The sequence below is a fragment of the Geotrypetes seraphini genome, chromosome 11, assembly GCF_902459505.1.
Source record: "Geotrypetes seraphini chromosome 11, aGeoSer1.1, whole genome shotgun sequence".
In the NCBI taxonomy this organism is placed as follows: Eukaryota; Metazoa; Chordata; class Amphibia; order Gymnophiona; family Dermophiidae; genus Geotrypetes; species Geotrypetes seraphini.
The window spans coordinates 64,828,506-64,854,388 of record NC_047094.1 but is presented as its reverse complement, the minus strand read 5'-3'; the positions used below and the strand labels follow the sequence as shown (position 1 = coordinate 64,854,388).

The 25,883-nt window shown below is 42.6% G+C and overlaps 1 protein-coding gene across 3 annotated transcripts in view; it reads right to left on the bottom strand.

Moving 5' to 3' along the window:
* C11H7orf26 (chromosome 11 C7orf26 homolog) overlaps positions 1-25,537 on the bottom strand; it is a 38,731-nt gene extending 13,194 nt beyond the window's left edge. Inside the window, exons 1-7 of one of the 3 annotated variants that reach the window (XR_004536494.1) lie at positions 25,381-25,537; positions 23,996-24,194; positions 21,808-22,029; positions 20,002-20,167; positions 17,476-18,003; positions 7,153-7,192; positions 3,496-3,574 (exon numbers count right to left, since the gene is read on the bottom strand). Coding sequence is in view for 2 of the 3 variants with exons in the window: in XM_033914776.1 (XP_033770667.1) it covers positions 7,153-7,192; positions 17,476-18,003; positions 20,002-20,167; positions 21,808-22,029; positions 23,996-24,187 (1,148 nt within the window). In the remaining variant the exon portion in view is untranslated. The other 2 variants (XM_033914776.1, XM_033914777.1) reach the window with 2 other exon arrangements.
* Positions 25,538-25,883: the final 346 nt, after the last annotated feature.

Here is a 25,883-nt window from a genome sequence, read left to right as displayed (position 1 = left end):
AGGGGCAGGACTGCAGCAGAGGGAACATGCTTCAGAGGCCAACGGCAGTCTGCTAGGTTCACTCTGAAGGCTGTCAAATTAGCTTAGTGGTGGACCACAGAAGACGACCTCTCGCTGGGTGTGGGAAGCAGCAGAAATAAGGGCTTGCCTGGATTGGAACACCGGGGGGAGGGGGGAGACAGACAGACAAACAGAAAAGGACCTTGAGGAGGGAGGGGCTGGGAGAGAGAGACAGTAAAGGACCTTGAGGAGGAGCATAAAAATAGACTTGAACATAGGGAAAGGCAGGGCAGATGCTGGACTAGAGGAGATAGAGAGGGGAAACACTCTGAACTGAGGAGAGAGAGATGCCAGGCCCTGGGGAGGGGGAAGACAAAGAGAGTGAGAGAGACAGAAAGACCTGGATCAAAGGTGGGAGGACTCAAAATGTTAGCAGAAGGAAGATAGAGAGAGAGAGAAACCTGATACAAAGGGGAGGCAAAAGAGAGAGGGGCAGATGTTGGACTTGGGGGTGTATAGAGGCAAAAGAAAGAGAGACTGCAGACAGGTAGAAAGATTCTAGACCACGGAGTGAGGAAGGAAGGAGAAAGAGAGAAGCAGAGAAGCAGAGAAAGACCTGGAAGAAAGGAGAACAAATGCTGGAGGGGGGGGGGAGGATGTAAGCAGAAGAAATACAGGAGGCAGATGCTGGACTATGGGAGGTGCAGACAGAGGGGGAGAGACCCTGAGGAAGAACAGAGAGATACAAGATCATAATAGAGGTGGGAGAGAGAGGGAGACCTAGAACAAAGGTGGTGGTAGGTGTAAAGGAGGACCACTCATAGCTGGTGTCTGCAGTATCTGGGACCTGACCATTATCCTTCTGTTGTATTTTGTGTTCCCAGATGTTAGAGAGGGATTTTATACTCGGGGTGTGTGGTCTAATCTGGAGCAACTTCATTGCATTTAGAAAACTAAATTGCTGTTATTTTCTAAATTTTAAGTATAAAGTACAACGATACCTTATTTATAGGTAGCGCTCAATGAAACATTTCAATGAAACATAATTTATGTTTATTGAAATGAGACTTTATGTTACATAAAGTGTAACTAACATAAAGTGTAACTAAAATTACATTGTGTTTTCGTTAATTGAGACTAAACTCAAAGACCTGCCCATAACTGAACTCCGGGCCCTCTGGCAATCATTTTTATAGCGCACACAAATTTAGTTTTTCTTTAAAATGCACACAGATGAAATTTTTTGCGCACACAGCCTATGAAAAATTAGAGGGAACATTGCTTATAACTCTCAATCAGTGTCTCCTGGGCTAGAGTTTGTGGCGCAGTGGTTAAAGCTACAGCCTTAGCATCCTGAGGTTGTGGGGTCAAACCCATGCTGCTCCTTGTGACCCTGGGCAAGTCACTTAATCCCCCCATTGCCCCAGGTACATTAGATAGATTGTGATCCCGCCGGGATAGACAGGAAAAAATGCTTGAGTACCTAAATAAATTCATGTAAACCGTTCTGAGCTCCCCTGGGAGAACAGTATAGAAAAGTGAATGAATAAAATTTTTTTTTTAAAAAACACTCTCATAAAGACTATTCAAGCTCGAGCGAGTTCACCCGATACATCATCATGTCTCAGTTATGTGTAGTGCAATTCCACAAAAGCTAATCAAATAAATAAAAAAAAAGCTGTGAAAGAACATAAATAGTGAAAAAATCTTTCATTCATCTTCCTCTTTCATAAATAAGTCCTCAAAATTCAAAAAATCTAAGTCCAATCAATATTCCAGCACAATGTGGGTTGCATTCCGGTGCCAGACTGGGGGGTAGGTTCAAGTTGTTTGGGTGGGGGGGTGCCGGTTCAAGCTGGGGTGGGGGCTTTGCGAGCGGAGGGAGCGATGCCTGTTATCGGGGGAGGGGGAGGGGGGAAGGCTCGCAAATCGAGTCAATACCTGGTTTGCAAGACATGTTTTGTGAGAATGTTTTGCTCGTCTTGCAAAACACTCGCAAACCGGGTTACTCGCAAACCGAGGTTTGACTGTATATGGGAAGAGGTGTCCTCCTCTTCCCATATTCTTTGGAAAAAATTGTATATAACCAAATCTCAGATTCACCCTAATCAAACTGGCTTCCACAAAAACCATTCTATGGAACATGCACTAGTAGGTTTAATCACATCCATACAATACTTTTTGGATCAGCACAAATCAGTTATTCTTGTTTCTTTAGATCTTTCAGCGGCATTCGATACAATAGACCACCAACTTCTACTTCAAAGATTGGCTACGGTAAGTCCTCAAATGGTTTACTTCTTACTTCTCAAACTGCACTTTCATGGTCTCTTTTAACAACTCCACATCATCAATCACCCAAAATAACTTTGGCATTCCTCAAGGATCAATATTGTCTCCCCTACTCTTTAATATTTATCTGTCCCCTTTACTGACACTATGTCAGTCTATAGGTCTTACCACTTTCACCTACACAGACGATATATAGATTATCCACCCCATTGATGCTTCTTGCCCCGTGGACATTAATCTCATTAATTTGAAATTAGACATGATTAGCCAATGGCTATGCGAAATTATGCTTTCTCTTAACATTTCCCAAACCAACTGTCTTCTGTTTCCTTGGAAGGAAAATATACAGCTTACATCTCCCATCACCATTAATAATGCACCAATCAATTCAGTTTGTACAACCAAAATACTTGGAGTAATAATAGATAGTAAATTGTCCTACCGTCCACAGATCAGCACAGTAGTAAAGAATTGTTTTTTCAAACTTAGAATGATAAGATCTTTATCAAATATTTTGGACCCTCACTCTCTCAACATACTAATCCACTCTCTTATCATATCCAAACTTGATTACTGCAATTCATTATATAAAGGAATCTGCCCAAAAGACATTTGATGCCTCCAATTGATACAAAATACTGCAACCAAAATCATTACAATATGAAGAAATCCTTTTGTACAATATACATTTAGTGGAAGAACCTCCGATTTGTTCCAGTTTATTTTATAACCAGAGAATTTTCCAAATCTATCAATCAGATCCAGTAAATGCGGAATGGTAGCTTCAGGATTCCTCAAATGAAGCAATATGTCATCTGCATAAGCAGAGACCTTGTATTCCCGACCTGCATAAGGAATACCCTGTATCTCCTTTGCCTGCTGAATAGCCAATAACAAGGGTTCCAAGTAATGTTAAAGTATAAAATGATTGTATTTTATGATACACTTATAGTGAGTTTTAAAAATGAATAAAGATTTATAACAAAAAACACAAGAAAACAAATATGAAGAAATTTGATCATGTCACCCCTTTAATAAAAAGTGCACATTGGCTGCCAATACCACACCAAATTCTATATAAAATAGCTATTCTAGCATTCAAAACCCAAAATACCAAAGAACCCGCTTTCATTCAAAAGCTCCTAATCCCACACGATCCCCCTAGAGCCCTAAGATCCTCTTCTCAGCATCTCCTTCACGTACCATCTTTAAAAATCATCAGTACGTGGCAGGCCTCTTCATTCGCTACGACGGCATTCACTGTCTGGAACTCGTTACCACCCTATATCAGGGACGAACAAAACTTAGATAAATTCAAAGGAAACTGTTCTGCTGATGCTTTGTTCCTATTCTGATCTCCTTTACCTCCCTTCTGTTATTTACCTTTCATTTCCTCCTTTCTTTTAAATTGTAATTCTCCCTACTTCCCTTTTGTTTCTTTGTCTGTCCTGTTCGTCCAGTATATATTTAGAATGTTTAAATTTTCCCCTATTTTATTGTAAATTAGAAATTATGGATTAGCATTATATCAAAAATTTATTAAACTTGGATGAAGCATACCTAGCCGAAATTGGTTTATAATGGTCTCTTATAGTGATGGATCCATCACTATACTAACTAAACTAAACCGTAGGTTTGTATACCGCATCTTCACCACAATCGTAGAGCTCGGCACGGTTTACAGGGTTAAGATAGAAAAGAACTCCAAAGGAGGGTTATAGGATTAAGTGTAAGAAAGATAAAGGGGACATTAGGGTACCAGAGAGGGGGGGGATGTTACATTTTTGAGAAAAGCCAAGTTTTCAGATGTTTTCGGAAGAGTTGGAGGGAGCTCGAGTTTCGGAGAGGGGATGTAAGGTTGTTCCAGAGCTCAGTGATTCTAAAGGGGAGGGAAGTCCCTAGTTTTCCAACATGGGATATATCTTTTATAGAAGGGAAGGATAGTTTTAATCTGGTGGAATTAGGATTAGAGGAATTCCAAGATAGTGGAATAACGGGATGAAGAATGCCGTGAAGGATCTTGAAAGTTAGGCAGGCACACTTGAAGTGGACCCTGGAAATTACTGGAAGCCAGTGAAGCTTGGACAGAAGTGGTGAGACGTGATCAAATTTACTTTTTGCGAAAATAAGCTTAGCCGCGGCATTCTGTATCTGCTGGAGTCTGTGGAGGCTTTTCTTAGTTAGGCTCAAGTAGATAGAGTTGCAATAGTCTAATCTGGAGAGGATGACAGATTGTACAAGGACGGCAAAGTGTTTTTGATGGAAACAGGATCTCACTTTCCTCAGCATATGAAGGCTAAAGAAGCATTTTTTTACTAAGGAGTGGAGATGGTCATTGAAGGATAGTGAGGAGTCCATGATGATGCCCAGAACTTTGCTTGAGAACTCAAGCTGAAGTGTGGGGCCAGAGGACAATGGAATGGAGGTGGGTAAATGGTCTAATATTGGACCGAGCCAAAGTAGTTTTGTTTTGGACTCGTTTAGTTTCATATGTACAGTGAGGGCCCAGGATTGGAGGTTCGTTATACATGAGGATATGTTCTCGGGTAGATTAGTGAGGTTCGAGTCAATCTCGAGGAGGACAAGGATGTCATCAGCATAAGAGTACAGTGTTTCATGGGGGGATAGATGGAGGAGTTTCAGAGAGGACATATAGATATTGAAAAGAATAGGAGATAGAGGTGAACCTTGTGGGACTCCCACATGTCGGTTTCCAGGGGGAGGATGAAGTGCCGTTCATGTTAACGGTGTAAGAACAGGAATGTAAGAATTTTGAGAACCAGTCTAGAACTGTGGAGTTGATGCCTATCTCGGAGAGTTGGAAACTAGAATATCATGATGGACAATGTCAAAAGCAGCAGAAAGGTCGAATTGAAGAAGAACAGCAAACTTATTACGAGAATGAAGTTGTTGAACCTTAGAGATTAGTGAGGTCAATAGGGATTCGGTGCTGAAATTGGGTCTGAATCCATATCGGTAAGGGAGGAGGATAGAGAATCTTTCCAAGTAGGATGAAAGTTGGGAAGATATGATAGACTCTAGCATCTTGGTTAGGAGAGGGATATTTGCTATTGGACGATAGCTGGATGGAGTGGAGGGGTCTAGGTCAGATTTTTTCAGTAGTGGGGTCAAAGGAATGTGTCCCATTTCAGAAGAGAATAGGCCCGATAGAAGGGTAGAGTTTATAAGTTTGGTGAGAGATGCGATGGCCTGTGTGGGAATTTTCTCAAATAGGTAGGAGGGGAATGGGTCCAAGGTACAGTTGCAAGTTTTTAGTTTGAGGCAGAGTTTAGAGACCTGCGATTCGCATTTTTGTTTTATGCTGTTTTGTTTAGTGTACTAAATAATGTACACTAAAATGAAAGAAAAAGCATTGTTTAGTGCTAGTACATGCTAAAATGAAATAAGACTGAACAAAATCTAATATAATAAAACTTGAAAGACGCAGCGGTGGCTCCTCTCACGATCCCCGCCTGCGTCGGACTTCCGACGCAGGTGGGGATCATGAGAGGAGCCACCGCCGCATGTTTCAACAAAAAAAAAAAATACGGCAAGGCGAGCAGGCCAGACCAGACCGGAAAAAGTGAGAGGTGGAAGCCTAATAGCCCCGGCGGCTGTCGGCCACTGCAGCTGTAGACCACAGTGGCTGTCGGCGGCTGCAGACCGTGGCGGCTGTCGGCGGCTGTAGACCGCCGCGGTTAAGCACGGAGCACGGAGCCACCACAAGCGACGGTGAGGAGGGAGTGGGAGCAGGCCGCAGAGGCTGTCGGTGCCTGCAGGCCGCGGCGGCTTTACGCAGATGTCGGTGGAGGGCAGACAAAAAATAAAGGAGGTAAGGGTTGCTGCTGGACAGGAGAAGAGGTGCTGATGGATGGGGGGGCAGAAAAGAGGTACTGCTGGACATGGGAAAAGGTGCTGATGGGCGGGGGGGCAAAAAAAGGAGGGGGACAAAAAAAGGAAGGGAGGCCTACTGCTGGACAGGGTGAGCAAAAAATAGGTGCTGATGGACAGGGGAAGAGGTACTGATGGACAGAGGGGCAGAAAAAGGAAGGGAGACCTACTGCTGGACAGGGGGAGCAAAAAAATAGGTGCTGATGGACAGGGGAAGAGGTACTGATGGACAGGGGGCAGAAAAAGGAAGGGAAGCCTACTGCTGGACAGGGGGAACAGAAAAGAGGTACTGCTGGACAGGGGAAAAGGTGCTGATGGATGGGGGAGCAAAAAAAAAGGAAGGGAGGCCTAATGCTGGACAGGGGGAGCAAAAAAGAGGTGCTGCTGGACAGGGGGGAAGAGGTGCTGATGGACAGGGGGGCAGAAAAAGGAAGGGAGGACTACTGCTCGACAGGGGGAACAGAAAAGAGGTACTGCTGGACAAGGGAAAAGGTACTGATGGATGGGGGGGCAAAAAAATGAAGGGAGGCCTACTGCTGGACAGGGGGAGCAGAAAAGAGGTGCTGCTGGACGGAGGGGGTGCAGAAAAAGGAAGAGAGGCCTCCTGCTGGACAGGGGGAGCAGGAAAGAGGTGCTGCTGGACAGGGGGGGAGTTAAAACAAAGGGAGAAGGGCTGCTGCTGGATAAGGGGACTAGTGAAGGGGTGGTGGTGGACACAGGGGAAGAAAAAGGAAGGGAAAATGGACAGGGGGAGCAGGCAAGGGGTGGTGGTGGACAGCCGAGGAAAAAGACAGAAAGAAAGAAATACAGAAACAGGCTAAGGAGAGAGAGAGAAAGAAATAAATACAGACACACACACATATTCTAGCACCCGTTAATGTAACGGGCTTAAAGACTAGTAAAAAAATAAAATAAGTCAAGGAAAAAAAAAAAGGTCCTCTCCCCCATCATAATATATAGGATTCTTACTTGTTATGTGGAAGTCTGGCGCATACTGTTCTCAAATTCTCTAAAGTGAAAATGGAGAAAAAAAAAGTTGGAATTAAAAAAAAAAAAAAACACACAGTAATAAAATATCACCTCACATAAACTGATGATACATTTCATTCATTCACAGGCCTTAAAACTGAATGGTTTTTGTTTTAAAGAGAAATTTAGTGCTGATTAAAAAGATGGCAAGTTCTGGCAACAGAAGCTCTCTCTTAACAGTGATGGGACTAAAGTGCGCCAGACAAAAACGCCAAGACAAATGCACGCAGGACGTCAGCGCGCCAGATTAAAAGGTAACTTTAAAGCTCTCCGAGGGGTGTGTGTGGGGACTTATAAGTGTTGCCGCTGCCGTTGGTGGGATGGGAAACCCCTACACACACACTTACAGAGGAAACTGTAATTTTTCACTAAAACACTGGGAAAAATTACGCTTTCATCTCTAATGGGGGGGGAGGTTTTCCTCCCCCCAAAACCCCCAATGGCAGTGCCAACACTTAAGTAAAATCAGGGGTTTCCCCCACACACCCACCTCGGAGCGCTTTAAAGTTACCTTTTAATCCAGTGTGCTGACATCCTGCGCACATTTGTCTTAGTGTTTTTGTCCTTGCGCTTTTGTCTATGAACCCTCTTAACAGATCAAGTACAGGCCAGAAAGCAGCAGTACACAGTGCCCTACCATAAAGCAGAGACAAGCCTTATCTCCTCATGCCATTTAACAGAATTTTTGTATCCACATGCCAATCCTGATTCTTTACTGAAAGCTTCTCATAAAACTTTTGCAGTGAATATCTATACAGAAATGGTTCTTTCACACACTTTGATCCTGGTTGTATGTTCCCTTTGCAATTGCTAATAAAGACAATTAAAAAAAAAAAAAAAGAAATACCCTGTCTATTAAAAAAGAAAGAAAGAAAGAAATACCCTGTCTAATCAAGGAAAGGTTAGAAAGTTTATCCCTCCTAATCAAGGAAAGGTTAGAGAATTTGTCCCCTTAGGCACCAGCTGACACACCAAACATCCTCAAAGCCGGCATCTGCATAGTCACAAAAACATATGGTGTGCAAGTTATGAAATGGTTCATTGGATTTCCTCAATGTCGTACTTACCAAGTTCGTTTCAAAGAGCAATGGAAAAACTCAAGTGGGGTTCCACAGGGTTCCCCCCCCCCTTTCCCCTCTATCTTGTTTAATCTTTATTTGGCTTCTCTGGAAACCAAATTATCATCATTAGGAATCAATCTTTATAGTTATGCAGACGATATAACCATTGCAGTGCCAATCCTTAACTTCTCAGCAGAAACCCTACAATTTTTGTCCTCTATTCTCCATTCCGTGGAATCCTGGACGACTGATTTAAAGTAAAAACTTAATCCCGATAAAAACAAATTATTTCTTAATTCACCATCTAACAAGCTTAAAGAAGATTCAATGAAATTAAATGAAGTATCCCATCCTTTCGACAATAAAAATTTTAAGGGGTCATCTAGACCAGTGGTTCTCAACCCTATCCTAGGGGACCCCCAGCCAGTTGGGGGTTTCAGGATATCTCTAATGAATATGCATGAGAGAGATTTACATATAATGGAGAAGACAGGCATGCAAATATGTCTTATACATATTCATTAGGGATATCTTGAAAACCCAACTGGCTGGGGGTACCCCAGGACATGGTTGAGAACCACTGATCTAGACCGAGAACTTACCTTAGATGTTCAAATTAATTCTTTAGTTAAAAAATGCCACTTTCTGTTATGGAAGCTTTGGATGATCAGACCTTATTTTACTTTTGATGCATTTAGACCAGAGGTCCCCATACTTTTTGGGCTTGTGAGCTACTTTTAAAATGACCAAGTCAAAATGATCTACCAACAATAAAATTTTTAAAAAAACACAAGCACACTGTATGCAGAGAAAATGTTAATTATCATTTATATTCCGGGGTTTCTTCAAAGAGGTCAAGGCAGATGACTCTATGCACTGTCACCTCAGTAACAAACATACAAAAATAAACAAATATACCCCCCTCACTTTTTATTAAACCACGATAGCAATTTTTAGTGCAGTGAGCTGCGCTGAATGCCCCGAACTGCTCTCCACGCTCATAGGCTCCCTGCGCTAAAAACCGCTATTGCGGTTTAGTAAAAGGGGGCCAAAGTGCAAAATATAGACAGCAGATATAAATTCTCAAAACGGACACATTTTGATCACTAAATTGAAAATAAAATATTTTTTCCTACCTTTGTTGTCTGGTGATTTCATGAGTCTCTGGTTGCACTTTCTTCTTCTGACTGTGTATCCAATATTTTTTCCCTTCTTTCAGCCTGTATGCTTCCTCTCCTCCAGACCTCATTCCCTCAACTTTTCTTCCTCTCTTCCTGCCCTTTCTTTCTTTCTGTTTCCCTTCTTTCCTTCTGTCTCCCTGCCTACCCCCTTTCTTTCTTTCTTCCTGCCCACCCCAAGCCACTGCCGCCGCCATCGGGGAACAGTCCCCCAAGCCACCGCCGCCCCAAGCTCTCCCTGCAGAAGCGTCGAGCCAACCAGCAATGTGAGTCTATCACAGAGCTCGGGATGGGCTCCGCAATCGACTCACTTTGTCTTCGCGATCTACCGGTCGATCGCAATCGATGTATTGGACACCCCTGATTTAAACTTTTAGTTCAATCTTCAGTTTTAAGTGCGCTTGACTACTGTAACCTGATATATTTAGATACAAGTAAAAAGAACATCAAAAGAATGCAGATCATCCTAAATATATCTATCAGGTTGATATTCAACTTAAATAAATTTGATCATATTTCGGAATACTACAGATACAGGCCAAAATACTTTTTAAGTTTGGCTGCAAGTGCTATAAAATAATAAATGGTCTGGTTCTGATTTATCTTCCTGATCATTTTAAGTTTGCAGTTACCTTGCGTTCTGTACAAGGCTCTAGATTATTTGAATTTCCATCAGTAAAGGGTTGCCAATATAAAAGATTTTTGAATCAAATTCTGGCTTATCAGGTGGCCTTTTGGGATCATAATTTTGGCACATTGATTCTAAGACCTGACTCATATTTAAGTTTTAGGAAATCATTAAATCTTCTTCAGGTATATTAGTGATAGAAAAAGAAACACAGTAGGCATAGTACACCTTAGGAAACCCGACGGGAACTATGTAGAATCGGACTCCGATAAAGCCAAACTTTTAAATGAATACTTCTGCTCAGTCTTCATTTGCGAGGCGCCAGGATCCAGCCCTTAGCTGCAGACAAGGGAAAGCTCAGAAGACCCATTTTGAAATTTCGAGTTTACGCCCAGCAGTGTCTACTATGAGCTATCAAGACTCAAGGTGAACAAAGCTAAGGGACCAGACAAACTACACCCCAAGGTGCTCAGGGAATTGAGTGACGTCCTGGCGGAACCGTTATCCGCGCTCTTCAATCTTTCCCTAGGTACAGGAAGAGTCCCGTTGGACTGGAAAATGGTTAACGTCATTCCACTACACAAAAAGGGATGCAAGATGGAGGCTGTGAATTACAGACCAGTGAGTCTCACATTGATAGTGAGTAAACTTATGGAAATACTAATCAAACCCCAATTAGATGCAATCCTGAACGAGGAGAATCTACGAGATCCCCATCAACATGGTTTTATGAAGGGAAGGTCCTGCCAATCAAATCTGATCAGCTTCTTCGACTGGGTAACAAGAAAGCTGGATATAGGGGAGTCCCTAGACGTCGTGTACTTGGACTTCAGCAAAGCGTTTGATAGCGTCCCACACTGTAGGTTATTGAGCAAGATGAGTTCGATGGGATTAGGTGAAACATTAACTGCATGGGTTAAGGACTGGCTTAGAGGTAGACTTCAGAGGGTAGTGGTAAACGATATCCTCTCCGATACGACGGAGGTGATCAGCGGAGTACCGCAGGGCTCGGTCTTGGGCCCGATCCTATTTAACATCTTCGTAAGAGACTTGGCTAAAGGGCTTCGAGGTAAAATTACATTATTCGCTGATGACGCCAAACTATGCAACATGGTAGGCAAAAGCACAATAGACAAAAGCACAGTGCCCGACAAAAGCTCAATGCCCGACAGTATGACACAGGACCTACTCCTGCTGGAGCATTGGCCAAAGACTTGACAACTAAGTTTCAATGCCATAAAAACCAAGGTCATGCACCTTGGTGGCAAAAATCCTTGCAGGACTTACACCCTAAATGGTGAGATCCTAGCAAGGACTGTAGCAGAACGTGACTTGGGGGTGATCATTAGCGAAGACATGAAGACTGCCAATCAACTGGAGAAAGCTTCATCCAAGGCCAGACAAATCATGAGTTGTATCCGTAGAAGCTTCATCAGCCGTAAGCCCAAGGTCATAATGCCGTTGTACAGATCCATGGTGAGACCGCATCTGGAATATTGTGTACAATTCTGGAGGCCGCATTATCAAAAAGACGTGCTGAGAGTTGAGTCGGTTCAGCGAATGGCCACCAGGATGGTCTCAGGACTCAAGGATCTCCCGTATGAGGAACGGCTGGGTAAGTTGTAGTTATACTCACTCGAGGAATGCAGAGAGAGGGGAGACATGAGAGAGACGTTCAAATATGCCACAGGCAGTATCGAGGTGGAAGATCTCTTTTTTCTTAAAAGGACCCACGGCAACAAGAGGGCATCCGTTGAAAATCAGGAGAGGGAAATTTCATGGCGACACCAGAAAATATTTCTTCACCGAAAGGGTGGTTGATTGCTGGAATAATCTTCCACTACAGGTAATTGAGGCCAGCAGCGTGCCAGATTTTAAGAAAAGATGGGATTGGCATATGGGATCTCTTCATCGAGGAAGTTAGGGGGTGGGTCATTAGTGTGGGTAGACTAGATGGGCCGTGGCCCTTTTCTGCCATCATTTTCTATGTTTCTATTATTTGGAAAAGTACCTAAATAGGTTGAATTGTATTTCGCTGCAAACATGCAGTATCTTAGAATTGTGAACCGCACAGAACTGCGAGGATGATGCAATATATAAAAGATTTGTTATGTTATCCTTCTCAGTCTGGCAGTTCCTTTAATGCTATTACAATTACTGTGGTATCTGTTTAAACAGAAAATGGGCCATACAGCACAGTTACTTACCGTAACACGTGTTATCCAGGGACAGCAGGCAGCTATTCTCAAATATTGGTGACATCATCGACGAAGCCCGGATGCGGACACCTCACAAGCATACTTGCTTGAAGAAACCCAAGTTTCGAGTCGCCCGCACCGCGCATGCGCGAGTGCCTTCCCGCCCAGAGTAGGACGCGTCTCCTCAGTTCAGATAGCTAGCAGAGAAGCCAACCAGGGGACGTGGGTGGGTTGTGAGAATAGCTGCCTGCTGTCCCTGGATAACACCTGTTACGGTAAGTAACTGTGCTTTATTCCAGGACAAGGAGGCAGGTATTCTCACATATGGGTGACCTCCAAGCTAACCAGAATGGGATGGTGGGAGTGCTGGCAATTTAGGAGAATAAATTTTGTAAGACTGTTTGGCCAAACTGTTCATCCCGTCTGGAGAAAGTATCCAGACAATAGTGAGGTGAAGGTATGAACCGAGGACCAAGTAGCAGCTCTACAAATTTCCTCAATATGTGTAGATCTGAAGAAAGCTACTGAAGCTGCCATAGCTCTGACTTTATGGGCTGTGACTTTACTGTGAAGAGGTAATCCAGCCTGGGCATAGCAGAATGAGATACAAGCCACCATCCAGTTGGAGATGGTACGCTTAGAAATAGGATGTCCCAACTTATTTGGATCGAAGGAGACAAAAAGTTGAGGAGCAGTTCTGTGTGGTTTGGTGCGTTCCAAATAGAAGGCCAAAGCACGTTTACAGTCCAGAGTATGAAGAGCAACTTCTCCAGGGTGAGAATGAGACTTTGGAAAGAACACTGGAAGAACAATGGATTGGTTGAGATGAAATTCTGAGAACACTTTAGGGAGGAATTTAGGATGAGTACGAAGAACCACTTTGTCGTGATGGAACACCGTGAATGGTGGGTCAGTAACTAAAGCTTGCAGCTCACTGACTCGTCGAGCAGAAGTGAGGGCAATGAGAAACACCACTTTCCAAGTGAGATACTTCAGATGAGCCTTATCAATTGGTTCAAATGGAGGCTTCATGAGTCGAGTAAGGACAACATTGAGGTCCCAAACCACAGGACGCGGTTTGAGAGGATGGTTGACATTGAAAAGTCCTTTCATGAATCTGGAAACCACAGGATGAGCAGAGAGGGGTTTTCCTTCAATAGGCTGATGGAAAGCCGCAATTGCACTGAGATGGACTCGTATAGATGTAGACTTGAGGCCAGAATTGGATAAGTGCAAAAGATAGTCCAAAACAGAAGATAAGGAGGAATGCTGAGGCTCCTTATGATGAAAAAACACCATGTAGAAAATCTAGTCCATTTTTGGTGACAGCATTTTCTAGTTGTAAGCTTTCTAGAAGCTTCTAAAATGTCTGTTACACATTGAGAAAACTGAAGAGGGGTTATGTTGAAAGGTACCAGACTGTCAGGTATAGAGATTGCAGGTTGGGATGAAGCAGAGATCCTTGACTCTGTGTGAGCAGAGAAGGAAAAACTGGTAGAAGGTATGGCTCCCTGCTGCTTAGTTGAAGTAGAAAGGAGTACCAGGGTTGTCTCGGCCACCGAAGAGCGATTAGAATCATGGTGGCATGATCGTTCTTCAATTTGACGAGAGTCTTGAGAATAAGAGGGAATGGAGGAAATGCGTAGAAGAAAAGATTCATCCATTCCAGAAGAAAAGCATCTGCCTCGAGGCGGTGAGGAGAGTATATCCTGGAGCAGAACTGAGGCAGTTTGTAGTTGTGGGGAGCTGCAAAGAGGTCTATCTGTGGTGTTCCCCACTGTGAAAAAATGTGACGAAGAGGCGAGAAATGGAGAGTCCATTTGTGAGGTTGCAGTAGACGACTCAAGTTGTCCGCTAAGCAATTCTTTGCCCCTTGAATGTAGACAGCTTTGAGGAAGGTGTTGTGGCGGTTTGCCCAGTCCCAAACCTCCAGAGCTTCTTGACAAAGGGCGGCAGACCCTGTCACTCCCTTTTTGTTGATATAATACATGGCGACTTGATTGTCCGTCCAAACGAGGAGTACTGTGTCGTGAAGTAGATGTTGAAAAGCATGGAGAGCTTTGAGGATCGCTCTGAGTTCCAACTGATTGATATGACACTGACGATCCGTACTGGTCCAGAGGCCTTGAGTACAGAGACCATCGAGATGAGCACCCCAAGCTTGGGTCGAAGAGTCTGTTGTGAGGACCTTCTGATGAGGGGGCGTTTGAAAAAGCAAGCCTCTGGAAAGATTCGAAGAGAGCATCCACCAACAGAGAGGCTTCTTCAAGGAAGGAGTGACTGAAATGTGTAGAGAAGGAGGATCGCAAACTTGCGTCCATTGAGATGCCAGGGTCCACTGAGGAATTCTGAGGTGAAGTCTGGCAAAAGGAGTCACATGTACTGTGGAGGCCATGTGACCCAGAAGTACCATCATGTGTCTCGCTGAGATGGAAGAGCGGGAAGACACTGTATGACAGAGTTGAAGAAGAGCTTCCAGACGTTGTTGTGGAAGGAATGCTCTGAGTTGGTCAGTGTCCAGAACAGCTCCAATGAATTGTAGATTCTGTGAGGGCTGAAGTTGAGATTTGGGGAGGTTGATTTCGAATCCCAAACTTTGTAGGAACCAGGTAGTCTGTTGGGTTGCTACAATAACCCCTTGAGAGGTGGAATCTTTGATAAGCCAGTCATCGAGGTAGGGAAATACCTGAAGACCATGGTTTCGGAGAGCTGCCGCTACCACTACCAGGCACTTGGTGAACACTCTGGGAGACGAAGCCAGGCCGATGTATTGATAATGCAGATTCCCCACCCAAAATCTGAGGTATTGACGGGAGGCCGGATGAATGGGAATATGAGTGTAGGCCTCCTTGAGATCCAGAGATCATAACCAGTCGTTCTGCTCGAGAAGGGGATAAAGAGATGCCAGGGACAACATTCAAAACTTTTCTTTGACTAGAAATTTGTTGAGAGCCCTGAGATCCAGAATGGGCCACAGATTGCCCGTCTTCTTTGGAACAAGGAAGTAACGGGAGTAAAACCCCCTGTTCTGCTGTTCTAAGGGAACTGGTTCGATGGCATGGAGAGAAAGCAGAGCTTGAGCTACCTGAAGAAGAAGGGCGGTCTGGATGGATTGGAAGGATACTCTCTTGGAGGAAGCTCTGGTGGAACCTGAGTGAAATGAAGAGAGTATGCTTCCCTGATGATGGTAAGCACCCAGAGGTCGGATGTAATTATCGTCCATTGGTTGTAAAAATGATGGAGATGACCTCTTATAGGGGGAAAAGGAGACAGAGACAGAACGGTGGAGGTTATGCTCTGTTGCAAACAGTCAAAAAGGCTGAGAAGCCTTAGATGCAGCAGAAGGCTGAGGTTTCTGTTGCTTCTAAGGTTGCTGGTTTTTCAGAGGAGGGCGAGTATAAGGAGCGGCTTCGGAGCAAAACGCCTTTAATAGATAAGAGCAGGCTGTGCCGGCTTAGCAGGACTGGCTTTGGCTTAGGTCTGACTATAGAAACAAATGATTTTTCATGGTCAGATAATTTCTTGGTGGCTGCCTCGATGGATTCATCAAAGAGGTCGTTGCCCTCACAAGGAATGTTAGCCAAGCGGTCTTGAAGGTTAGAGTTCATGTCAATGGTACGAAGCCAGGCAAGATGACGCATAGCTACAGAGCAAGCAGCCACTCGGGCAGATAACTCGAAGGCATCATAAGATGATTGGAGGAGATGCAGACGTAATTGAGATAAAGAAGCAATGACTTCCTGAAATTCAAAATGCATTGTTGAAAGTTCCTCAGGAGGATGCAGTTTTATTTCTCTTTTGCTTTTATGAACTGATGGTTTAGCATCAAAGTAGATGTTAGGAATTTACAGGTGTGACAGTTGTCACCGATGATATGAAAACTGAGATAGTGAATGAATCAAAATTATGTGAATAAATTAAAATACAGTATCTGCACATTACATTGGAAACTCAGCCTTGAAGCCTTGTAATAAAGAGATTAAGCTCACAGATTGGCATTCCCTGTCTAAATTGCTGATTCTACATTTCAGCTAATGCTAGGAAGTTCAGAAGGTTGATTTTGTGACTCTTAAGAGACATAGATTGATGTACTATCCTTCACATACATCCATGGGGATAAGGTTCTCAGAGGAACAGGAAATTTGGGTGTTTTACAGAGAATCTGTTTCTTATAGATTAAAAAATACAATGCTACTTTGAAGGTCATACAGAAGTTAAGATGTATCTGCAGGAAGTAGGGCTTTTTACTGGCATGATTGATATTTTGAAAGATCAAAGATCAAAAGTGATTTAGGAAGAAAAGTGAAATACTGCCACCTGCTGGGTTTAAAAACTTAACAGAATGGACTTTTAATATTAACATTGATGTAAGGCATTTTTGGAAATGAAGTCTTGTGATCAACTGTGCCATTGTATTCTAAAGCATGATAATTATTACAAATGATGTCACATAAGGTATAAATCTCTTTGCCTTGTTTTCTCTCTTTGAAGAGCACTGGAATTCTGAGGGCTTGCTCTTCCCAGACTATGGAAGCTCTGTCAATAAACATATTTGGTTTTTACATGGCTTTTCCTCGTCTGTTATTTGAATTCACAGAACGGAGTCTCTAGCCCAATCATGTAGGAAAGAGAATCCATTCTGGCAATTCTTTTGGCCTCAATGTTCAAGTCTCCAGCCTACTTGAACAGGATATATTCCATTTGAATGTTTTGCTCCTGACATGGCATCCTTGTCGAAACACAACCACGTCAATTCATTTCTACATAGCTTGAACTGTCCTCCATTTTAGGCAATTTTATAAATAAATTGTGGTCAAATACTTACACCTCTTGAATTCTGCAATATTCTTAATTTGACCTCATTCCACCCTTGTTTAACATTCAAATGACACCATAACATTATTTATGTACAGAATAATTATGTGCAGAGTAAGATAACATTCCAGCAGAGGCCAAGTGCCATCATTTTTTTGTATGCAGAATAAAGGCTGCTGCATGCTTCTGGTGTGCTCTCTCATGTTTGCATGCTATTTGATTGTGGCATTGGGGTGCAAACTTGTTTTACATGCGTTTTTGGAAGCATGACCACAATTTGCTATATAGGCCCCAAGAGAAGATTTGTTTACTCGGCTGCTACTAATGAGAACTCGTTGTTAGGGGCACTGCTGATGTCTGTCAAAGTGACCATCTTTACTCACCTCTACTGCATAGCAAAGCACCTGAAGCCATGGCCACCTGCAGTGCCTGTGCCAGTCTGTCCAATGACAGCTCCATCTCTTGTGCTACATTCAAGGGATTCAGTTCTTCAAAAAGTCTATTGATCTCTTCGACCAAAGAAACCACATGGTCAAAGAGCACCAGTCCCAAGCGTCCATAGAGGTTCTTCTCTGTCAAATGTACCTGCAGCAACATCAGTACCTGTAGCACACTCAAGTGTAGTTTGGAGTACAAAGTGTGGCAGTCGGTGACCGTGCCCAGAGTGCTTTCCTTACCCATCTTACTGCTTGGGACTCCGTTGGCATGAGAGCTCTTCTTTCTTCTTTTGTAGGCCAAGGGAGCTTTTACACACCAGCGAATCAATCCTGTAATTGGAGTCAGTTCAAGGAAGCCAATGGGAAGATTGGCAGCGATTGGCGTATTTAAAAAAATGATAAGAATTAGCCTGGGATCTTCGAAGATCCAGGAGACCACAGTCTCAAGAAGGTCATTTGGAGGAATGAGGTCTTCTGCAAATGAGACAGAGATAATTGCATTTTAGTGAAGATTTAACAAATTAAACTTTATATCATATCAGGGGTAATTTTAAAATGGCATTTCTATGGGTTTTATGTACAGACTTTTATACAACTGTCCTGTTGATATGCGCATAACCTCATATGTATATAGCCTCCACATGCATGCATTTATCTGAATGACTTCCAATATGAGCACATACAATTTTAAGATCTAAACAATGGTATTTAGAATTATATATATTTAAAATTATATACAGTATAGTAAATCACCAAAGTACAACTTCCTGGTTTTTTCCAGCTGTGCACTGTAATGTGCATGTGAGGAGTCATATGAAACCCAATTTTCCAGCATGGAAATTAGTTAAATATAAATGGATTTAAATGCTAACTTTTACATACCAGGCTATAATGTTGTAAGATAATTAGACATCAGTCTAAGGGGAAAAGGTAGATTATGTTCTATTTTGAAAGTACTTAGGACATATTTTTGAAATAAAAATGTAAGCCATAACAAATGTCTAGAAACTAATGGTTAATTCCCAGGCATATCTGGTTCTGTGATTGTATCGGGCATTTAACTATCCAAGGTATATGAAGCCAAGATGTGCATATGTGCTCCTTTCACACAATTCTACATTTGCTCTGAAGATGTAAAATATGCCCCATTGCATATGCCATAGATCCCAACTCCGCTGCTGCTCTTCCCTGGCAACACCTACATGATATCCATATCAATTACAGGTTTTTTTTCCTCAGTGTACCTAATTTTAACTCACATATACCCCCACACAATTTTAAGAGCTGCCTTTTTGTGCATTTTAATTTTGCTTTACATGCAACAAATGGTTTATAACATTGCCTTATGTGCTATTACATATATACACACAGTTTTAAAATACCGACATCAAATTATGCATTTTTACATAATTTTTCTAGGAATGGACTTACTGAGGTGATCACAACTGTTAAGCTTAATTACCATAATCTTTCTAATAATCACCCCCCCCCCCCCCCACACACACACACCATACACACACTTAAGGGCTGAAAAACCTGTAAATTTAGTCTAAAATCCAAATCCTAGTTTCCCCTGATAAATCACTCAATCCCAAAATTGGGCCATCAAGCATCATTGAATAGTTGATGCTGACACCAAGGTTATGGCCCTGCAACGACTCAGTGCCATAGTCTTGATGTTGCCATCAGACGGGAGAAGAGACTAAGAAGAAAAATCCATTCATGGCAAGGAAATAGAATGAGGTAGAGGGGAGGGTGCAAAAGAGGAATACCACTTATCAGGGGAGGCAGGATGGAGAAATGCTGGTCATCATGGCTTGGGGGGGGAAGAGGAGGAATGCTGGACACACTAGGGATGGGAAGGAGAGAAATTTGTCTTTTGTCACCAATTTTCAGGCTCCCTTAAAACTGAAGTGTCTCTATTATAGCCTACCCTAGACTCTAGAAAAAAAAACCCCCATGTTTCTAATAATTGTCTGGTAATTTATTAGAAAGAATAAGTATCAGTATTTCAGAGGGGGAACAAAGCTGGAGGCTTGCCTATGGTGCATAATACTGTTACACAAGCCTAAAAATTACCCTCATTGTGTCAAACATGTCCTTCCAAAAAGTGAAGGAGTACTGAACTAGGAGGCAAGCTCATGTCTTCTATCAATTGTGTCTCCAGAGAGTAGTAGTTTAATTTTACTTACCAGGCCTAATCATTATTAATACACACAAACACTGTGTTAATGGGTAATGCAAATGGTGGCAGCATGCCGAGAACAGCACACTGCTGATTTTTTTTGCATATAACTCTCAGACTTTGGCCTCATGGTAGGAGCACGCAGGTACAGTATCAGGTCTGCCCTATGAAAAAGCTTAAGAGAATAAAACAGGTCTAGGGGGATGCGTGGATGTGTTTCCTTGGGTATACTGCATGGCGATCACAAAATCCTGGAAGGGATATGCACTTGTCTTAGCTACACTCACCAGAGGAGAGATCATAAAGTTCTGTAACAGCTGTAATGAACTGACAACAAAAGCGGGAGCTGGTGCTGAATATTTGCTTTAGCATCTGTATGGATCCAGGAAGCAGGCTACAGTAATCTTCCACCAAGGTTCTTGCTAAGCGAACACAATACACAGCAGGAGTCCTCTGCAGAGAGATCAGCAGTTAAGTGTTAACCTAATGCATGGTGTATTACATGTTTGCCTATCAATGTATTTTTCTGTCTTTTAATTAAAAAAACAACCCTCACCTTTCCATATTTATGCTAAATGTGAGGAACACAGAAATAATATAAAGAACAAATTGTAAGTATCTATCTCACAAATATACTGAAGAAAATACATTCCACACTAGACACTAGGCAAAACACTCGAGCAAATCGTGCCTCGCAAACCGAGCGTTGACTCGATTTGCGAGCCCCCACCCCCAACAACCAGCATCGCCACCCCCACCTGCAAGCCCCCACCCCCAACAACCGGCATCACCCAAACCCTTACCGCGATCTGGCACTGGCACACAGCACAAACCCACAGGACGTGCCGGAAGATCCTGCCTCTTGCCGCTGATTTCTGCTGGGCTGGGCCTTGAGCATCTGTATATGCTCAAGGCCTTCTGGCTCCCGCAGGATCTCCGGCAACGGCACATCCTGTGGGTTGGTACTGCGTGCCGGTGTTAGATTGTGGTAAGGGTTTGGGTGATGTTGGTTGTCAGGGGGCTCACAGGCGGGGGTGGCAATGCCAGTCGTCGGGGGTGGGGGCTCGCAAATTGAGTCAACGCTCGGTTTGCGAGGCACAATTTGCTCGAGTGTTTTGCTTGTCTTACAAAACACTCGCAAACCGTGTTACTCACAAACCGAGGTTTGACTGTATATATTTCACAAAGAAAATGAGAGAAAAGGAAATACATTAATCATTACAGAACAATTTCTTAAAACAAAAGTTCATAAGCCATTATTGAACTAGGATAAGCCACATAAAATCTGTTTTACTCCTTGCCAGGTAATTGTGATCTGGGTTGGCCACTGTTGGAAATAGAATACTGGGCTTGATGGATCTTCAGTCTGTCCCAGTATGGCAACTCTTATGTTCTTAAGTTTCAGTACTGCTATCTCTTTTGTGCTAGGACGGAGACTGTAAAAAGGGGCCATGGATTTTATAGTTTTGGTAGATAGCTTAGACCTTTCTCCTTTTCTGGAAACAAAGAGAAGAGAGCCATGACAACCACATTGATAGTTTTGGAATCAAAAATCAAAGCTGTATCTAATTCCAAGTAGTATTTAAATTTGAAGATACATCCTTCTGTGGTCAGGGAGTTACATTTTCATCTGATGGAGCTAAAGTCATGCAAACTTCACAAAAGACATTTTCACTACTTAGGCTTAAAGTGTTGGCTGCTGGAGTCACGTTTTTCCTGAGTTTCTTGTGTGTGTAATCCTGTATCAAAGAAACAAATATACTTTTCTTCACCCAGTACAATGTCCATATAGAACCGGAATGGGCAACCTTGGTCCTCAAGAACCACAACCCAGTCAGGTTTTCAGGATTTTCTCAATGAAAATGCATGAAATCTGTTTCCATACGATAAAGACAATGCATGCAATTAAATCTCATACTTATTCATTGGGGAAATCTTGAACTGGGTTGTGGCCCTCAAGGACCAAGGTTGCCTACCCCTGATCTAGAATAATCAAAATTTGTGATGTTAGCATCAGTGCAAATTTATTTTTAAGAGTGTTATTTTTGACATGTACATTACAGGTTCTGACTCCCTCCCATATAAAAACTTACCTGCAGCCATGTAGAAGAACACTCCAAGACAGGGACTCTGCAGACAGCCACAGCCATTGAGACAAGCTTCCCTAGCAGAGCCATCCTGCTGTCATCAGCTTTGTTGCCTTGTGGACTGAATATGGTGGAGAACATAACCTGGCGCACAGAATCCTTGCTTTGCTCCTGGAAGTAGTTGCACATGATCTCAAGAAGCTGAAATTCCTGCAGAGAGTTCAGCCTCTGACACAAAACATAATAAAAGTCAGAGTTTTCTCATCATGTTTATCTAAAAAACTAGAAATAAACTAGCATACCACTATAACCATAAAGTGCATCACACTATTTTACTATGGTCTCAGAACTGGAGCCTACGCATAGTACTTTTATCACAAACTCGAGTGATCAGCATAGCGATTTAGCTCCCTGCTCCAATCATTGACCGCTTAGATTTAAAACATGTAAACTTTAATAATTTAATTCTAAAATATTTTTTATAGAAAATTTTTTTTTAATTATATATAATTTTAACTCTTTTTGTAAAAAACCTCAATATCAGTGCAAATTTGTCCACATTGTATGCACTATTCAAGGATTTGAAAAAATGACAAGCTACTTATCTTAAGCTGCACTTGTCTCTGAATACATTTTTTCAAGCAGTGCTCAAGTGTTGCAAAAGCCAGTATTGCACAAGCCGACGCGGCCAGCGTTTCGCGGACTCACTGCTTGTCCGCTGCTTCAGGGCCAGCACTGTGGCATTCAATTAGCATTCAGTTTCAACGTCAAATTTTTCAAACGTTGACGTTGAAACTGAATGCTAATTGAATGCCGCAGTGCTGGCCCTGAAGCAGCGGACAAGCAGTGAGTCCGCGAAACGCTGGCCACGTCGGCTTGTGCAATACTGGCTTGTGCAACACTTAAGCACTGCTTGAAAAAATGTATCCAGAGACAAGCGCAGCTTAAGATAAGTAGCTTGTCATTTTTTTCAAATCCTTGAATAGTGCATACAATGTGGACAAATTTGCACTGATATTGAGGTTTTTTACAAAAAGAGTTAAAATTATATATAATTAAAAAAAATTTTCTATAAAAAATATTTTAGAATTAAATTATTAAAGTTTACATGTTTTAAATCTAAGCGGTCAATGATTGGAGCAGGGAGCTAAATCGCTACGCTGATCACTCGAGTTTGTGATAAAAGTACTATGCGTAGGCTCCAGTTCTGAGACCGTAGTAAAATAGTGTGATGCACTTTATGGTTATAGTGGTATGCTAGTTTGTTTCTATTTATAAATCACTACCACTTGGGATACTTGTTTATAGATTGTTTTCTAAAAAACTAGCCCTTTCCCTGAGGAATATTAGAGCATTTATTCTAGAATTTTGGATGTTAGGACAAAATTTAAGAATCACAAATAGTAAGAACCCCCCCTCCCCATTAAAAAACCCTACAAGCCAGCTTACATACATGAACACACATCTTTTAGGTAAGGCTTTGATTTTCAGCAACGTTTGAGAGGAAAAGAGTTAGAACCCCCCCAAGCAAACTTCAGTGCATAAAACACTGTTTTAATTTTGCCTGAATTTCAAATTTAACTCTTTTGGACAAAAATTCCAAATGCATCAGCCCAGACAATGCTTCTGATAGAGTAAAGGACAGGAGCATTGTAGGTAAGGCATGAAGCAAATGTGGATGATATCTGTGACCAAAAAAAAAAACAACCAATACTTTTGTAACTTCACTGGAAATGTCCAGTTAGCTCTTTTGTAATCCGCCTTAAACTACAAGGTATAGGCGGAATAGAAGTCCCTAATGTAATGTAATGTAAAGTAATGAGATAAATGTTTATTGAAAGCTTCTATACTGCTACTAATGACTAGGGGATTCAATTCAGAGCAGTTTGCATGAGCCTCAGTATAATACATTAGCTACAACATATGAGCTTTAATAATGGTGTTACTATACAGAGTTGGAGTGTTTCTGTGATGGTTAGCCATACTTGAGCTTCAGATGGTGTTCATTGCTGGTTTTGATGTATTTGGGCATCATGGTATGTTGCATTTACATATCCTTTACTTTTAGTCTCTCCTCTGACCAAGTATACAGTCTGGGTGTGTTGTATAGATACCATTGTTATGTCTCCAGTTAACTTTACAGTGTCCAGCAGGTAGTCACTGGAAAAGGCTTACTAGCACTGCCCAAACTTACTTTGGGTTGGCAGTTACGCTCTTTGGGAACTTGTAATATAAACTCCTCCAGAAGCTCAGTGCAACCTTTATCCCCAATTGAAAGTGAGGCATTCTGGAGCTGACTGCTCAAATAGATATCCAGATGATAAAGCACCTCCTTAGCAGCACTAAGTGCATCTCGTCGCAGCAGTGAATGGCGAATATCACTCATTCTTCTCCTATGGTAGACCCAAAACAATACAACATAAAAATTTCATATCATTAGTTAGTTGCCCTGCATCTTTATTACAGAGATCTTTTCCCATACTATTAATCTGTCATTATAAAAATCCAAAGAGACATAATATACTCCTGAGCATCAAAATCAATACTGTCCATATATATTCCTCCCTTTCTTAAGCCTGGATGCAACACGATGTTCTGAAGTTCCTAAATATTGTTAGAGCCACCAAAAAAGTCAAGTCATTTATGATTTATCTCCTGTCTATTACACAGAACTTGTAAATGTTCTCTCAAAACATGCCACGCTATTTGTGGGGGAGGGCTCCATTTAGGCACCACAAGGTCATACAGAAGGTGACTTTTCCTTAACCAAACCTAACTGCTTAGGTTCTGTAACAGAATATAGTACTAGCATAACCAGTTATCATCACGCCTAACATTTAGGCACCTGGTGTACACAGGGACATTTTTAAACGCAGCAGAGTTATATAGAACTTAGAATATTATGGGGCTCTGCCTATGTTTCACCCTACCTATGCCTCCTTTGTAAACACCTACTCTAGATTTAGTGGGTACTGGCAAAATAGCTACTAGCACTTATTAAGTATGCACCTGTGCATTAAGTACTAATGGCTGCCTCAATTATAGAATTGGTATTAGTAAGCCTGTGGCATGCTTGCTATCACCAGACTCTCAAGGGATCTATGCTAAATTCAGAGATATCACCAAGCACACCTCTTCATATATGACCAGAGAGAGTTGCACAGGAACAGAAATTCTACCCATCCCCAATGGAATCTAACATATACCTGCTAGGATCTTCCATCCCCATCAAGTCTGCCAAGCTATCCAATCCTGCAGGAAGGGTTTTTGTTCGGTCCTGGCTTTAAATTTACATCCCAAAGCAGTGTAGTCCATGATTCTATCCTTTGAAATTAGTGCTGCAGGTCCCCTTAATGCACCTAATGCGGTTGGCAAAAATCCTGGACTAACCAACGACTCCCTCCTGAATGGGTAGCTTGGCAGCTCTGAACCTCGCAATCACTAGACAAGACTGGACTCCTCACCTCCCTTGCGGTTTGCCATCTCTCTCTCCCGCTCTGTCCAATCCAGCATGTAATTCCCTTCCCCGCTGGCCACGGTCCTACACCTCAGTCTCAAACTCTCCCTCCCGGGTCCTACCTTCAAATTCGTGCAGAGCCGCCAGCGATCGATCCCTCCAACTTTCCTTTTCCGGCGTCCTGCCCCCTTCTGACGCAACTTCTTGCTCCCTCGGCCGCATCCCGCCCTGATAGAGAAACAGGAAGTCGTAGCGGAGAGGGGCGGGGCCCGAAAAGGGAAGCAGTTGTGGCAGGGAGCGGATGCTGGACCGAGGCTGGGGGTTTGGGCAAAAGTTGCTGCTGTTTCCGGTTTGCTCTCGTGGCGGTAGCAGACCTACCTTGAGTCTCTGTATTGACGTTGTCCGGGACTCGGGAACTAAGGACTCAGGATCCCTCCACGGAAATCTCTATGGAAATAGCTCCCCTTTTCCCCAGCTGCAGTTTGCCGTGTGTCTAGTTAGTAAATACATCAGAAATTTCCCAAGCATGGACTTGTGTGTGCACTGTATGCTTTCCTGTAATTTATTATATGTTGTGCAATTTTGAAAAATGACTTCCCTTTTTGCTACTAGGTATACTGCACAC